General features: G+C 65.5%; 1 protein-coding gene across 1 annotated transcript; it reads left to right on the forward strand.

The window, feature by feature from the left end:
* Positions 1-364: 364 nt before the first annotated feature.
* On the forward strand, positions 365-16,972 carry CHRNA4 (cholinergic receptor nicotinic alpha 4 subunit). Its single transcript, XM_060032615.2, is given in 7 exon segments — positions 365-647; positions 650-1,027; positions 2,513-2,664; positions 5,838-5,882; positions 5,963-6,072; positions 9,493-10,834; positions 13,535-16,972. Coding segments are annotated over 7 exon segments (2,436 nt in total). The 3' UTR covers positions 13,661-16,972.
* The last annotated feature ends 263 nt before the right edge of the window (positions 16,973-17,235 follow it).

Here is a 17,235-nt window from a genome sequence, read left to right on the forward strand (position 1 = left end):
GGCGCCAAGGGTGTGTTCTCCAGGCACCTGGGCCCGAGGCGCTCCGCGGCCGCCCCTCAGCCGCTGCCCACCGCGCTTGGGATGGGGGCTGCCCTCACGCCGGCGCAGGCCACCCACTCGCAGGCCGCGCAGAGCGGGGGGCGGCGGACCCCGGCCCAGGCCGGACCTGGAGGCAGCAAGAGGAGGATTCGCCCGGGGCGGGGGCGTTAGGGTCCTCTCCGACCCCGAAGGGCGGGCCGCGGGGCCGAGGCTCCCCTGGACGCTTCCTGGTCCGCCAAGGACAGGCCGATGGGGGTGGACTCTGTCCTGAACGCCTGGTTGGGGAAGACCTGTGATTTCCAAACTGCAGAGCGGGGCGGGGGTGATGAAGTTAACCAGACCGTGCGGGGCTCCCCTCCTGGCGCCCGGAGACCCTGGGTGCGCGTCCTCCCTCAAGGCAGGCGTTGGAGGCGCTGGGCTGGGGACGGGGAGAGGGTCAGTGTCTCGTGGTCCGCGAACCAGACCGCGCAGGGATTTCCCAGACGCACACAGTGACTACCGGGCCCCCACTCGTGGCTCGGGCACGTCCCCAGCCGCAGGAGGTCGAAGGAAACTTTGGCCCTGCGCGGGCAGAGCGCAGCCTCCGCGCCCCCTCTCGGCTCGCGGTCCGTTCCCCCTCCGATCCTCGCCCTCCTTCCCGCTCCCTCCTCCTCTCTCTCCCCCCCTCCTCCTCGCCTGCTGGAGGCGGGCAGGTCCGGGCGGGGCCGCGCCGCTGAGCCCACAGCCCCGCGCTCCCGGCGCGGTAGCCGCCGCCGCGCCCCGCGGGAGAAGCGGCCGAAGCAGGCCCGGCGGACGGAGCTGCCCGCGCGGCGCTGGGGGCATGAAGTTGGGCTCGCGCGGAGCTCGGAGCAGGGGCGCGGCGGGGCTGGGAGCCGCCCGCATCTAGAGCCCGCTCGGTGCGCCATGGAGCTCGGGGGCCCGGGGGCGCCGCCGCCGCAGCTGCTGCCGCCGCTGCTGCTGCTGCTGCTGGGGGCCGGCCTCTTGCCTGGTAAGTTTCGGGGCGCTAGAAGGACCCCCTTTCGCCCGGTTCAGGGCGGCCTCGGACCTCCGGAGCCAGAGGAAGGGAGGCTCCTGGCTGCGGTCCCAAGCCGCGGGTGTGCGCAACGGGGCAGCCGCGGAGGCTACCCCCACCCCACCCCCCCCTCCAGACGCAAAAGGCTGTCCTGCGGCAGGGCTGAGCCAGGCAGGGTTTGGGTGGGTGAGGGGGAATGCTGTTTCAAGAGCTGGACCCAGAAGCTGCAACTTGGATGGAGAGAGGCGCGGTCCATCTCCCCCCTCCCCCACCCCCAGTTATCCATTGTGCCAAATTTCCTTGCAGACTGCATGGTGCCTGCCCACCTCCCCCCTGCACCGGGGTTTAGGGAATCAGAGGGGTGGCCTCTGCCCTTGGCAGGGCCCCACCCAAACCTCTTCTGCTCCCCCAGGCCCACTGGGACAGGGGAAGTTCTAGCCCCCCTGCTCCCCGTTCCCTGGGAAGCCACCTTGCTATTTCAGGGGTGAGTGGAGTGTAATTCTCTGGCTTCCCCAGTGAGGAGTAGGCTACACCTTACTGTCAGAGGGACCAGGCTGGGGCTCTGGGTTGGGAGTGAAGGGTCCTGGGGGTCTAGGACTGATCCCAGGGGTGCTTGTGGATGCCCTCCTAATGTCCATCCGTGACTCCCAGGTGAGCAGGACCGAGCTGAGAGGAGCAGAGCGGCAGGGGTCTCCTGTCCCCCTCCTCAAACCCCCGCCCCCCCATGCAGTGGTCCCAGCGAAGTCACCCAGGAGTGGCAGGGAAACCCTCAGACCACAGACTGCCTGATGGGCAGGGCTGAATGGGGGGTCCCCTCCCCAGGCTCACTCCAGACCTGATCATCGAGGGGGCAGGCTGTGTGTCCGTCCAAGAACACAGGGTGCCAGGTTCATTGTCGGGGTTTGCACTTAAAGTACCCCTTACATGTCAAAGCACGTTTTCTTCTTGGGTGATTGCTTGCGGATGCCACAGCCAGAGGAAACAGGCTGTCGGTAGCTGGACCCTCACTCTCCTTTCTCCATCTCCCTTCCTGGGTCTGCCCCCGCTGCCCTCTGCCCCGTCCTGTCCTGTGGTTACCCCCACCTTGTACTTTGAGGCAAGGTTCTCAGGACTCTGCTGGTGGCTAGAGATACAGTCCCTCCCTCCCACAGTCACAGCCTGACGGGGACGCTTCCAAATCAGCACTTATCATACCAGTTATCTCCTTTCATGGTGAGGGGCACCATGCTAGGAAGGCTTCCCTGAGGAAGTTACAGACCCCCTTACAGACCCAGGGGGTAGGGGAGAAACTGCGGCTGGAAGTAGGGCAGCACGTGCAAAGGTCCTGAGGTAGCAGGGACGTGCTGTGAGAAGCTGGAAGAGAGCCCAGGTGCTGAGCACGGCCTGGCAGGAGGCCCAAGGGGGCATCCTGGATGGCCACCATCCCCTGCCCCTGAGCCGCGCACCTGCTGGTCCCCGCAGTGAGCAGCCACGTGGAGACCCGGGCCCACGCGGAGGAGCGGCTGCTGAAGAAACTCTTCTCTGGCTACAACAAGTGGTCCCGGCCCGTGGCCAACATCTCGGATGTAGTTCTTGTCCACTTTGGCCTGTCTATCGCGCAGCTCATTGACGTGGTAGGTGATGAGGGGGTGGGGTGGGGGGCAGTGACCTGAAGGGAGCACCCGTGTCTGGGAGGGGCTGGCCTGGAGGTGGCCCCGGGGCTGGCGGGGGCAGGGGGGCTGGATGAGCTGGGAGGGCCGCATCGGAGGTGCACATGGACTGTGTGTGCCCCAGCCCCGCCTTAGCCCAGAACACACGCCTAAGCAAGCCGGGAGGCAAGGCAGGTTCTGTGCGACACCCCCAAGCCCTGCGCTTTCCATGTAGAGAAGCTCAAAGGGCCAGATTTGCAGCAGGGGGTCCAGGCTGTCATCTTCAGAGGCAGAGAGCAGAAGTACCTCTGTGGGGCCAGTGGCAGAGTTTAGGGCTTTTGTGTAAGTCGTGCTACTGCGTGGGGTGAGGTGAGGCCGTGCGGCACCCTGGCAGCACCCGGACCTCCACCTGGTTCGGATGTGTTTCCCTTCCTGATTGGGGACCAAGGCAGCTGCTGGGAGGAGGGGGTCCAGCCTCCGAGTAGCCACGGCTCTGGAGGGGCCGGGGCGTCCTTTGGGGTGGGAGCCCGTCCTGTGGCTGGGTGGCGGCTGCGCAGCCTGGGGCAGGGTCCCAAGGGCCTTGGAGGGTGGGCTGTGGCCTGGCAGGGAGGGGGGCCTCTGGGAGCCTGGTTTGCTGGCCACGAGGAGGCCCAAGGCCGGCTGGGTTTGGGCTGGGGTCTCCAGCCAGCTCTGGTTCCACAGAGGGAGCTGTGCAGCTGCAGGAGGCTGTAGGTCTCTCCAAATGCCCACCCTACGCCCCTGCCGGGACCCCAGCCCCAAGTGGGCTCCGTGAGTGGGGAGCCACCAGTTTTGGAGTCTGGAGGCCCTGGTTCCTGGCTCATGCCAGGTGTTGGGTGACCCTCAGGGCCCTGCTTTGCTCACCTGTGAAATGGGATGAGTGTGACAGCTCCATCTGGGGCTGAGCCGGCCACATCCAAGGGGCTCTGGGAGCTGGGAGGGGCGGTAGCCACACTCACGTGGACAGAAAGGGCCACGCTTGGGCCCCAGCAGCAGAGCGACCCGGTCAGTCCCGCTGCCCCGGCCTGTGCCCTCAGGCCTCCTGGAACCAGGCCTTAAATGCTTCCCGTAAAGTACTCCTGGCTGGGGCGCAGTCAGAAGACAGCTCAGGAGGGCAGGGGTCCCGACCCACTGCGTTTGCAAATGCTGTTCCCAGTGGCGGCTGTGGCTTCATGTTCTGGGTCGGCCGCACCGCGGCCGGCCCCCTACCTGAGCTCCTGGGGCTGTCTCATCCGCCCCCCGCCACGTCGCAAAATCCGCCCCGCATCACCGCTTTTCCCCGGTTTGCCCAGGAGAGACAGCCTGTAGCACACCAGCTCCGAGACACCAGCGAGGGGCCCACCCGAGGCCCCGTGGCAGCACCAGGCAGGACAGGAGCTGCTCCCAGGCTCTGCTGTCCGCGGCCACGCTGGCCAAGGGCACTCCTGCACACGCGTGTGTGCTGACAAGACGTCCTTGCCCATCTGGGTGCTGGTCGTTTGTGGAAGGGGCGCCTCCCTGCCCCACTGTCTGTGGGGCTCGGGTGTTTGCTGCAGGTCTGTGCCTCGGTGCAGAGTGCTTGTGTGTGTGAGTTCCCGCCTGCAGAGGAGGCTGGGGAATTCCTGGGCGCTTCTGGGCCCAGGCTGGCGTTGCAGGCGCCGGAATGCACAGAGGGCCCCTCAAACGGGTGCCTGGGGGGACAGCTGTGCTGGGGGGGCGGCTGGCACGAAGGGGAGGAGGCCAGGCCCAGCCACCTAGAAGCTTGTTCTGAGCCTGGGGGTGGGGGCTGGGGCAGAGCCTGGCAGGCTGTCCCCAGGGCGGAAGGGCAGGGACGTGGGGATGGGGGCCGCACCGCGGCGCTGCACTGCCAAGGTCGAGGTCGTTGGACGTGGTGTCCGGGCCCCACTCAAGTCACACTTATCGTCAGTGTCCTCTGGCAGCCCGTCCCAGGTGGCCCCGAGAGAGAGCAGGACCAAGGGCGGTGCCTGGGCCGCAGGAGACGTCCCCTCCTGTGAGCTGGCTGATGGGGGCTTGTCCCCTGGGGGAAGCAGGAGGGCAGGCTCCCAGGGACACCAGCTCACACCCCCGGCCCTGGGCACTTTGCTTGCTTGACCACCCTTGGTTTCTTTGGCCTCAGCGGTCGTCCCAACGGCCTGTGTGTCCCTGGTCTGGGGCAGATGGGGGCAAAGCTTGGGCCATCAGCAAGTCGGGGAAGGCTTGTTCAGGCGCTGCTCCTCACACCCTGTGTCCCGTGTCCAGTCCCTCTTCCCCCAGGGAAAGAGCCCCTGCCTCTCTGGTCCCCATGGGCTCCTTGCTCTCTGAGGGGACCCCCCATCAGCTGCTGAGTGTCCTGCCCCAAACTTTGGGCAAGGAGCCAGCCCCCAAGCCCAGCTGCCCTCTGAGTGGGCTGGGTGCGGCCGTGGTCCCTGGAGGCTGGTTCAGAGTGGGGTGTGAGGACCCCTACGTCCCTGCACGGAGCCTGGCGGTCTTCTCCAGAGGCCTCCAGCCTCTGCTGGGCCTGACTGCCCGTCCGTGACCCCGGGAGGGCTGTGAAGTCGGGGGAGGTGCAGAGGCCAGAAGGAAGCTCACAGCGTGTGTGGTCCGGCCCTTCTCATCTGGACAGGTGCCCACTCAGTGACCTGGAGAGGGGCCTGCTGGGTCTCCTGCTCCCACCTCACCTGTTTTAGCCCCTCACCTTCAGGTCCTGAGGCTCAGGCCCCGGGGGGCAGTTTGGCCAGTGAGTGTGTTGCCCTGGTGCAGCAGGACGGGCAGACGCCAGCTAACCTGGAGCCCATCCGCAGGGCAGCTGCCCCGCCAGCCAGGACGGAGCAATGCAGGTGGGCAGGCCCAGCACGGCTGCCTGGGAAGGGGCGCCGTCTCCCTTCTCCTCAGACCCTTCGGTCGCTGGAAGGGGGGACGGGCCTGGCCACGAGTGAAGTCAGTTAAATGTTATCCTCACTTTCCTTCTGGCCCTGAGTCCCCTCCGGGCCCGCCATCCTGGGCTTGGTTGCCTCCAGGGACAAGGCGCTCACTCCCTCCTGAGGTCCCCCACTCTCCACGTTCAGCCCTGGCCCATCCTTTTGGGTAAGGAGACTCGGCCAGCGAGACGTTTCCTGAACCCGAGGGCGTCACAACCTGCCTTCTTCTCGTTTGTGTCCTAGGATGAGAAGAACCAGATGATGACGACGAACGTGTGGGTGAAGCAGGTGAGTGGGAGGGAGCCCCCACTGCCCCCCCGCCCCTCCCCCCCGCCCCTCCCCCTCACCACCCCCCCGGCTTCCCCCAGGAGTGGCACGACTATAAGCTGCGCTGGGACCCCGCTGACTACGAGAACGTGACCTCCATCCGCATCCCCTCTGAGCTCATCTGGCGACCGGACATCGTCCTGTACAACAAGTGAGCCCGGGGTTCTTAGCCGGCAGGATGGCAGGTGCCCGGGTCCAGCCGTGCTCCGGCCAGCAGCTCTTCCAGGGCCGGTGTGAGCAAGAGGCAGGTGGCTTGTGTGGGCTGAGGGCGGGCTCGGAAGCAGGAGGAGTGAGTAAAGGAGGGTGCTGAGGCCTGGGGTGTGGGGGGCGGGCCCATGAGCGGGCAAAGTGGCAAGGAGACGGGGTCCTGGGGGCAGCAGTGGCGCCTGGGGGCTCCCTCCCTGCCCAGGCTGGGGCAGGGGCCTCGGTCACTCACGGGCCGGGAAGGGGTCTGAGCTCCTCCCAGGATGACTGCAGGCCCTGCAGCTGCTCCCCCTCAGGCTGGAGTCCTTTCCAGAGTCAGTCCCTGTCTGGGGAAGGTGGGCCCTGCACACGCAGTGGACCGCGTCGGGGAACAGAGGCCGGGAGGTGTAGGGGAGGAAGCGCCACGCCGGCTCGCTGCCCGCGCCCCCGCCCTCCTCCTGCCCCTCTGTCTGTGCTCGCAGTCTCCCCAGACCCCGCTAACCGCACTCAAGCGAACGAAGCCTCTATCTGGGCCGCGTGTCCCCGGCTCTGAAATCTGATCTCCTGGAGGATGTTTCTGTGCTGGGGGCCGGGTGTTAGGGGCGCGGCTGTGGCAGACGCTGGGCTCCAGAGGCCGGGGTGTTAGGGGCGCGGCTGTGGCAGACGCTGGGCTCCGCCCAGAGGCCGGGGTGTTGGGGCGCGGCTGTGGCAGACGCTGGGCTCCAGAGGGCTGGCGTCCTTGAACTTGTCCTTTCCCGGGATCCTCGAGGTGTCCCCGACCTCGGGGCAGCCTGGTGCCCTCCCGCGTCCCCGCGTCCCCGCGGTGTCATTGCCGGGCCAGCTCACCCTGAGCTGAATCCACACGGGCAGATGCAGACTCGGGCCTGGGTGGCGGCAGCTCCACAGCACTTACAGCTGCAGCCAATGGAAGCACTCGGTCCCCTCTGGTCCCAGCCGTCTGCCCAGAGCCCTGCCCTCCCCCCAAGACCTCAGTGCTTCTGCACAAAAGCCCTCCTGGGCCCCCAGGCTTGGCCTGACCTACAAAATGCTGCTGTTTGATTAAGAACGACTGGGCTTCTCTTCCAGCTTAACCGATTCCAGTAATGGCCGTGGGAGAGCGGCCGCACGTGGAGGAGATGGGTTTCGGGGCTGCATTAAGGGGGGGGCCGCTCGGGGAATGGAAGGCGGGGCGGGCTCTCCGCTCTCCCTCTGCAAGCTGCCCGGTCTGATCCTGCGCCCTGGAGTTCTCCAGCCGCCCGGGCCCCCCGGGTCCACGCTCAGCTCCCCCAGCCCCCTGCCCCGCTGGGACCTGGCACGGAATACGCCTGCGTGGCTCTTTGATCCAGAACATAGGTACCAGGGTCAGAACCCCGGCACCCAGGGGGGCGTGGTCAGGACTGCTCTGGGAGCCGTACAGCCCCTGGGACGGCAGCCCAGGAGTGGGGCCGCCACCCAAGCCCCCTCCTTTTCTGGCCTCCTTACCAAGACCCCTGGGAGGTAGCGGCATGGACCTCCAGCTTCTCTTGGGAATGGAGATCGGCACCGAGGCCCGCTCTGGATGGGGCTGGGCACGGGTGAGGACAGACCCCAGAGCTGGTGGCTGACGCTGGCCGGACGGCCACTGAGGAGGCCTGTTTCCAGGGGCAGCGGGTAGCTGACGGCCAGGGCCGCGTGCACTTGAGTGAGGCTGAGCGGTCAGCGCAGGCTGCTGGGCGGGGGGAAGGGTCGGGGGTGCTTTTCTGATAGCTTTGGGGCACCCCTTCAAGGCTGGAGGGCGTGCACGTGAGGCCATGCCACCACTGGGGGCTCCCCTGCGTCGGCCTGTCAGCCAGAGGGTCTCATGTGGATGGGCGTCTGCGGCCCGGAGCAGGGACGGGGCCAGCCGGCTCGGGCTGCCCTCCTCCCACGTGCGCTGTCATGCGGTCCTGCCGTCCACACCCCTGGGCTTGCTGGGGACACAGGAACCAGCTGTGGGGGGGGCGGGACTTCGTGCAGCGGTGACAGGTAGTGACAGCGTGCCCTGGGGAAAGCTGCTTCTTCCTGGGGCTGCGCTAGGCGCCGGGTCCCACGTGCAGAGCCCTAGGCCCTCTGGGGACCTGGCCGGGGCTGATGTGCCCTCCGCACACGAGTGTGAAGACACGGGCTTGGTGACTAGCGTCCGGTGGCCCTCAGTGCTGGGGCCAGCTGTCTGGGGGGGTGTCCTGGGGGGAGGGGGCGAGGTCTCCCATCAGCGTTTCAGAGCCGGAACGGCAGGGCTGCTGGAGGGGCTGGGGGAACGGCTGCCGCCTCAACCGGCCTGTGGGCACCACGCACGGTCAGCGTGGGCAGCTCAGGCCTATGGGCACCACGCACGGTCGGCGTGGGCAGCTCAGGCCTATGGGCACCACGCACGGTCGGCGTGGGCAGCGCAGGCCTATGGGCACCACGCACGGTCGGCGTGGGCAGCGCAGGCCTCGTGGGGAAACAGGCCGACAGAGGGGCCTCCGAGGCCCAGGTGACACCCACTCAGGACCCAGACTGGGGACCGGATGCTTCCAGCTGCAGAGAAGAGAGTGGCTGACTCTGGAGGCAAGAAGGGCTCTCGGGGGGCCGTGAGCAGGTGTCCCTGTGTCCCCACAGCCGGCTGCCTCACCTCTCGCGGTGTCAGTGTGCCCCCCTTCCCACCATGGGTGTCTTTGGTGGAGAAAACTGAGGTGGACGTCACTGTCTGGGAGGTCCAGGGCTAGGGCTGCAGGCTGGGCACTCTGCCCACGAGGAGAAGGGCTGGGACAGCAGCCCCTCGCTCTGTTGCCCATCCCGGTCTGTGGACAGAGGCCCCCCAAGGCCGAGGGAGAGGCAGGAGGGCTGAGGGCCTGGGGTCCATGTCCTGCCTGGGGTGGGCCCAGACTGGTCTTTGCCTCGTTGGGCCTTGGAGTCCTCACCTGTGCGGGAAGGGGGGTCCTGCCTCTAAGTTTGGGGGGGTGGGGTCAATGGGGAGAAAACACCAGTCTGGAGCACGAGAAGGTGGCCAGACAGGTCCGACTTCTGCCCAGCTCTGGGGTGACCGCAGGGGACGAGCTGCTCTGCATGCTACCCAGGGGCCACTTGTGTGCCTGGGGCCCCTGATGTGGCGTGGACGGCCTTTCCGGCCCCCAAATAATCACGGTCATCACCACCATCAAGCTTGGGCGTCAGGCGCGATGTGGGCCGCTGAGACGGTCTCCACGGAGCATCGCCCCCAGGGTAGGGGTGGTGACAGCGATGCGGGCAGGGGAGCAACGAGCCCAGGGCCGCCCCGTCCTGGGTGAGGCCACTGCGAAGTGGGGGCGCGTATGGCGGGCGGGGGGGAAGACAGCTTCTGGGCCGCGGGTGCCGGGCACCTCACCCACGCCCTCTGTCTCCCACCCAGCGCGGACGGGGACTTTGCCGTCACCCACCTGACCAAGGCCCACCTCTTTCACGACGGGCGGGTGCAGTGGACACCGCCGGCCATCTACAAGAGCTCCTGCAGCATCGACGTCACCTTCTTCCCCTTCGACCAGCAGAACTGCACCATGAAGTTCGGGTCCTGGACCTACGACAAGGCCAAGATCGACCTGGTGAGCATGCATAGCCACGTGGACCAGCTGGGCTTCTGGGAGAGCGGCGAGTGGGTCATCGTGGACGCCGTGGGCACCTACAACACGCGCAAGTACGAGTGCTGCGCGGAGGTGTACCCGGACATCACGTACGCCTTCGTCATCCGGCGCCTGCCGCTCTTCTACACCGTCAACCTCATCGCGCCCTGCCTGCTCGTCTCCTGCCTCGCCGTGCTCGTCTTCTACCTGCCGTCCGAGTGCGGCGAGAAGGTCACACTGTGCGTCTCCGTGCTGCTCTCGCTCACCGTCTTCCTGCTGCTCATCACCGAGATCACCCCGTCCACCTCGCTGGTCATCCCGCTGATTGGCGAGTACCTGCTCTTCACCATGACCTTCGTCACGCTCTCCATCACCATCACCGTCTTCGTGCTCAACGTGCACCACCGCTCCCCGCGCACGCACACCATGCCCGCCTGGGTCCGCCGCGTCTTCCTGGACGTCGTGCCGCGTCTGCTCTTCATGAAGCGGCCGTCCGCGGTCAAGGACAACTGCCGGCGGCTCGTCGGGTCCGTGCACGAGGCGGCCGGAGCCCCGCGCTTCTGGCCGGAGCCCCGGGGGGAGCCCGAGCTCAGGAGTAGGGGCCCCGCCCCATCCCCGACCCCGTCCTGCGGCCCGGACCGGCCGGCCTGCACGTCGCCCTCAGACCAGGCCTCTGCTCTGCGGCCCTCAGAGGCTGAGAAGGCCGGCCCGTGCCCCTCGCCCGGGCCCTGCCGCCCCCCCACTGGCACCCGGGCCCCAGGGCTCGCCAAGGCCCGGTCCCTGAGCGTCCAGCACGTGTCCGGCCCCAGCGAAGTGGCAGAGGGCGGCGTGAGGTGCCGGTCCCAGAGCATCCAGTACTGCGCGCCCCAAGAGGAGGCCGCCTCCCCAGCCGACCGCCCGGCGGACGGCTCCCCTGCCTCGCTGACCACGGCCCCCTCGGCCGAGCTTCTGCCCCCAGACCAGGCCTCCCCCTGCAAGTGCAAGTGCAGGACGGAGGCGGAGGCACCAAATGCCGCGCTCAAGGCCCCCGGCGCCGGCACGCCACCCCAGCCCCTGTCGCCAGCTCTGGCGCGGGCGGTTGAGGGAGTCCAGTACATCGCAGACCACCTGAAGGCGGAAGACATGGACTTCTCGGTAAGTCCGCGCCATGGCCGTGCCGGACGGGCCCCGCTGCCCTGTCCACTCTGAAGGAGGGGGTGGCCGGTGAAAGACCCAGAAACCAGGTCCCAGAGCCGCTGCTCAGCTTGGAGGCCCCCCATCCCCACCCCGCCGTCTGCTCCCTCTGCCCCAAGCCTCCGAGACCAGCGGGGGTCCCTGCGGTGACTGAGGGGCTGGCAGAGAGCAGAGTGGATCTCGGGCACCCCCTTGGGGCTTCAGGGCGCAGGGAGCCTGCAGGCGGGGGTGGGGCTGCCAGCACCATCTGTACCTGGTGAGCGCCCCCCCCCCGATCTCGAGCACCCCCCACCCCGCCAAGGGCTCCCGGAGAAGGACTGGTGGGGGGGTCTGGGCCCTGGGGTTGGGGTGAGAGGGGCTGAGAGGAGACAGGAGGGGGCTGAGTGGCCTCAGCAGCCTGGCGGGGGGAAAGGAGAATTCAGGCCTGGGACACAGCCCTGCCTCTCTGGCCGGCGCCCCTGTGCCCAGCTGGGGAGAGGGCGCCCGGGGTCTGGGTGGGCAGGGCGGGTGCTCAGACATGGCTGAGACTCAGGGCCCCGTGGAGCTGGTGGGGGGTGGCAGTGGGGCTGCTCCCCGAGGCTCAGGCTCCACTGGCCACGTCGTGGGTGCCTGTGAGGGTGGGTCCAGGCTGGCGGCCGAGCCCCAGTTCAGGGCATGGGCAGAGACAGGTGGGTAGGGGGAGGGCACTGGTCAGTCAGCCTGGTCATTACTGGCTGCTCAACCTGGGCATCGGTTATGCTGCGTTGACCTTGCCCCGCATGAGCTTCTTCTTGCCCGTGACATGGACCCTGGGTGCGGGCGTGACACTGCTGTCCCCTCCCTGGACCTGGGGGCGGGTGTGACACTGCCGTTCCCTCCAGGAACCTCCTGGTCCCTTTGCTTTCTTGGGAATGGCCCGTGATCGTTTTCCGGACGTGCGTCTGTCCCGTGGCTGGGCCCCGCCTCCAGCAGTGAGCCGGTCTCCCTGTACCGGCTGGTCATCCCCCTGAATCCCAAGGGGCTGTGAGGCCACCTGGGGGTTTCTGGAAGGTTCCATCTTGCAGCCAGCTCTTGAGACGAGAGGACCTCTGGCTCTGGTGAGGGCTTGAGGGCCTGCTGAGCAGAGACTGACGCCTTTGAAGTGTCACCAGGATCTCGGAGGCCCAGCGGTCCTCAGCGCAGGGCCGGCCCCTCGTCCCCAGACCCCTCCACCAGCATCGCGGTCCTGGCTGTGGCGACCTGGTTCTGGTTCTGGGCATCGTCCCCGGGCTCTGGGGAGCAAAGCGACTTCACAGGAACCAGCCTGGGATCCGGGCTGGGGCAGCTTTGTCTGCGAGCCTTTCATCCTGGGAGGAGGGGCGGTTTGAAGGGTAGCGCGGAGGCCGCGCGCCGCGGGGCTGCTTCCCGGAACAGAGGGTCCTGGTGCTCCCTCGCTTATAGTGACACCGTTTGCTCTGGTTTCCTGAGAATAAACTTTGGCTTAAAACCATCAGGACGCCTCTGATTACTTTAAAAATCAGAGCACGAAACAGCAGTGAGAAGTCTTCTTTCCCTCGACGGCCCCCAAACGGGGTGTGACAAGCCTGCCCTTGCCCAGGCCCATCAGACCCACTGGCGCCTGGCTGGCCTGAGCCTGGGGGCCGCATCCTTTCTGGTCACTCAAGGGCTGACAGCTGCCCACCCAGGACCCACCTGTGGCCTCCCTGAGCCTTTGCCGTGGGGTCACACCAGGTGGAGGCCGGGACCTGCTCGCCCAGTGTAGACGTGTAACCACGGCCCATCCTGCGCCGCCCTGGGCCTCAGGGTCCCACCTGCAGACGGGATGGTGCAGTCACCTTCCTCGTCGAGTCCAAGGCAGCAACCACAGGTGCTGCACTCAGCGTGTGTGCACCCACTTCAAGCCCGGGGTCCCCGCTCGCCCTTGCATGGAGCCCTCTGCCCCGGCAGCTGCCCGGCTCAGAGGCAGCACAGGGCTGTGCCCTCCTTCACATGTGACCCTCGCCCTCAAGCGGCTTTAGGGACAGAGCCGAGAGACCCCCTGACCCATGAGGGGCTCAAGCCACATGGGCAGCCGGCCGTGAGTGCCACCCCCGGGGCAGGGGGCAGGAGTGAAGGGCAGTTGGGACTCAGCTGTCACTCCTGGGACGCCGTCCACCGTGGAGCCTGCCCTGGGCTTTTTGTTGGAGGCCAGGCCCCGTTGCTCAGGCTGCTCCTGGCTCTTGCCCTGCACAGCCAAGGGGCTGTGGGTGCCCCCTCCCTGCGCCTCACTTGCCCACCTGCAAATGGGGGTGTACTGGCTGGTCCCCACGGTGCCGCCAGCTTTAGCAAACCCAGAGCACTGTGCACTGTGACAGAGCGGACCCTGGCATCCCTCCAGAGGCATCACTACCATCTTGGAGCTCAGGCAGGTGAAGTCAGGTGGGGCCACCATGCTGGACCCTGTCCCCTGCAGTGGCTCTGCGTTCCAGCCCCCGTAGAGGGCATTGACCCCGCAGCCCACTGCTTCTGAGCCCGGACTTGAGGTGGACAAGCCGTTTCTCTGTGGCCCCTTTCCACCTCTCACCCCAGTACAGGTGTGCCTGTGCCCTTGGAGGCCAGGATAGGAAGAGAGCTTCTAGAAGGTTCGCGCTGCGGTGAGGCCTGAGGGTGCGGCCGGGAGTGACCATGTGTGTCTGTCCGCAGGTGAAGGAGGACTGGAAGTGCGTGGCCATGGTCATCGACCGCATCTTCCTCTGGGTGTTCGTTCTCGTCTGCCTGCTGGGGACGGTGGGCCTCTTCCTGCCGCCTTGGCTGGCCGGCATGATCTAGGGGACTCCCCGCACTCGATGCGATCATGCCACTCACCAGATTGCCCCCCATCATCTGTCTGCTGTGAGATGGCCTTGGAAGCTGCCTCCTGGGGACCTGCCCGGGAGGCTGGTAAATGCCTGTCTATCTGCAGGGCGGCGTATCCGGAGCATGGTGACATGATGGCCTCCCGCCAGGACGCACGTCTGACCGCTCTCGGCAAATGTCCCAGCAGCCCTGACTGTCCCAGGGCCACGCCCCGTGGCCACGCTCAGCCCCTCTCAGCCCCCAAAGCCCCTCGTCCCTGTGGGATCCCCGAGGCCCAGGCACTGAGCCAGGCCTGGCTGCCTCTCCCACCCGGGCCTGGGGCACCCGTGGGTCCTCAGACCTGCTCTCTCTGACCCCAGAGGCGAGTCAGCAAACATTCGAACCTCATTTGCCAGGGGAGGGTCCAAGCAGGGATTTTATCTTGGTCTGTTCTGAGTAGATTAACGAAAACCCAGACTTTGTGCCTGCGGGGACTTGGGGACGGAGTGATGAGACGTGGTCCTGCTCGGAGGAGAATCCAGTGGCAGGTCCCCCTCGGGTGAGGGTTCCTCAGCCCCAGGGAGTCCAGATGTCTGCCTTCCAGGGGTGCCGGGGTCTCGGGCCAGCACTTCGCAGGGGGCTGTGATGCCCCCAGACCCCCGTGGGCCCTGGTACTTTGTGAGGGACCCAGAGCCACGTTCAGGACTGGGCTCCCCGACACCTCCCGTGGGTTCCCCTCTGGGGCATAGACACAGGTAGGACTTCCCTGACACAGTAGCCATGGTGATCTGGGGGGACCCGAGGACAGCTCATCTGGCCGACTTGGAGACCCTCTGGAGTGTGGTCCCTGGGGGTGGAGCCCCTGAGAACATCAAGGGGGTGGAGGGGACCCTCCACAGGCCTCCCCCCAGCCCAGGAGCCCTACATCACACCATGCGGGGGCTGCCCTGCCCGAGGTGGTGGGGGGAGGTGCGCGGGCAATGGCCCTGGGGGCCCAGTGTACCCCCACCCCAAGGCTAAGCGCTGGGCGGCACCAACAGTGTCCCTGGAGACTCTGGGGAAACACCAGCCCTGGGGGTGGTGTCGGGGTGGGCGAATGCTGCCCCCCATCTTCTGATTCTTCCAAACCTTCAGGCTCCAGGTGCCAAGGCGGGTCCTGGACAATGTGGCCCCTCCCCCAGGAGTGGCACCTGGGTGGGGGGCCCCCCAGGCCGAAAGAATCGCTCCCCTTTATGGTCAAGCTCCCACCTCCCCAGACCCCATGCATGGGGGGTGTGGCTGGCAGGTTGGAGCCGGCCCCCTTGGAGCCCTGGGTCTCCCCACTCCCCAGGCTGTGCCTGGGTCCCGCACAAGGTGCTGGGGAGGATGGAGTGAATAATTTAGTGAAGTTCAGAGATGCTGCTGTAGAGGTGCAGCTGGAGGGCAACGCCAGGTCGGAGGAGGCTGGAGCCTGCAGCCCCCCCACCCCGCCGCCTGTGAAGCTCGAGACGGCCCCCTGGACATCCAGGCCTCCATCTGCCCATCTCGGATCGGCACCTGCCTCCTGGGGCCATTGGGGCACCAATCCCAGGATGCTGGGGGAGAGCCCGGGTGGGCGTTCCCCAGGACCCAGGACCAGGCGGCGGAGCGGGGGAGGGCCAGGCCCCCGAGGACGCAGCCAGGACGCAGATCTCAGATGTCAGCGCCTCAATCCTCCTTACGTAAGCGGGTCCAGCGCCAGATACGGGGCAGCTGTGGGGGAGCCCTGGGGGTGCCCAGCTGCAGATGCTCTTTTCTGGGTCGGGAGACAGCAGGAGCCCCAGGGATGGGGATGCTTCCCCTTTCTGGTTTCCGCTTTTTCTGTTTTTTGAGACCCAAACACAAGTCAGAAAATCTGCACACAGGATACATCGCCCACATTCCCACCGAATTAACCATGACCGCTACTCTGCGGTATTTGCCTCCAGGGTTTCTGTTTGGTTTGTTTTGATTGACATGAAACTTACCTATGACAAAATGCCTGGTCTTACGCCCTCGGATCAGTGAGTTTTACTAGATTCGACCCCAAGGCCCCCATCCCCCAGAGCCCCCTCCAGCCCCCTCCAGCCTGTGCCCCGGTGGCAGTGATGGCTCTAATTTCCTCACCAGAGATGGTCTCTGCCTGTCCCTGACCTTGGTGTGAGTGGAACCCCCCGTTCTCAGCCTTTCTGTCCTGGTCTTCCACCAGGTGTGGTGCGGTCCACACCCACCATGGCTGTGTCTCCATCCATAAACAGTTTTGTCGTTAGTTGCTGAGTCGTGTTCTTCTGTCCAAATAAACTAAAGCAAGTCTGTGTCTCTGTCACCTGTGCTGGCCTCTGTCCGGTCATTCTGACTCAAGCCACTGCGTGCAGGTCCCGCTGGGCGTCCTCCTCCTTTTAGTGTTGACTGTGTTTCATTTTCTGTGTCTTGTGATGTTTTGACACCTTGGGGGCCTCACACACCAGGGAGAGGGTTGTTTCAGCACCATTTGTTGAAACACTGACCCTTCTACATTAAAATGCCTAAAAACAGTTTCCTCGTATATTTTCCGTGCTTTTTAATGGTTTTAGGTCCAGTGTGGGTTACTCCATCACGGCTAGAAGTAGAAAGCAATCTTTTGAAGGGTTAAACTCCCCGCTATTTGTTGTAATTTCTGCTACACTGGGATACGGTTAGGCCGTCCCTCTGATTTTTCTGTTTGCATGTGTTCTGTCCCCCTACATACAAGAAAACTTGATCTCGTTGGCTAATCTTGAAGGTTATGCGTTCAGTGTTTTCCCTGCTGGCGGCTGCTCCTAACTTAAAGAGTGTTGGTGTCTTTCGAGAGCTTAACAAGATGATATGAAAACTGTCTCCATCATGCCTCCCACCTCCAAAGAAAGCAAGCACCTCGGCTGCCTCAGGGATTCTGGAACAGCCTGGAATCTAGTCTAGGTTGCCACCGATGTGATGGTCTGGGGAGGGCTTGACGATTCTGTGAACGGCGAATGTCACTAGGGTTTTACTTACCTGGGATTTTCCGTGTATCGGGCCTAAGTGCTGGTTACTTTCCCTTTCTGCAGAAAACGTCACCAACCAGATTTCGAAGAGGATCCCCTGTGACGTGTGACCTGCCTACTCAGACTTTGTGGGCCTCGGAATGTATTTTCACCCTGTTTGTTTCAGTAGTAATTCTGCTGGGCATAAAATTCGAGCCTTTCCCCTTCAACACTCTGAGGTCATTTCCCCCACCTTTTGACGTAGGGCGACTCTTGTCTTTTTGTAGAAAAGCGTTTAAAGAATTTCCCCACCGTCTTTGTTTTTTTGCATCAGTGAATCTAAGGGTATGTTTTTTTTTTTTTGTGGTACGCGGGCCTCTCACTGCTGTGGCCTCTCCCGTTGCGGAGCACAGGCTCCGGACGCGCAGGCTCCGGACGCGCAGGCTCAGCGGCCACGGCCCACGGGCCCAGCCGCTCCGCGGCATGTGGGATCCTCCCGGATCGGGGCACGAACCCGTGTCCCCTGCATCGGCAGGCGGACTCTCAACCACTGCGCCACCAGGGAAGCCCTAAGGGTATGTTTTAAAAGTC

The sequence above is a fragment of the Delphinus delphis genome, chromosome 15, assembly GCF_949987515.2.
Source record: "Delphinus delphis chromosome 15, mDelDel1.2, whole genome shotgun sequence".
NCBI lineage: Eukaryota > Metazoa > Chordata > Mammalia > Artiodactyla > Delphinidae > Delphinus > Delphinus delphis.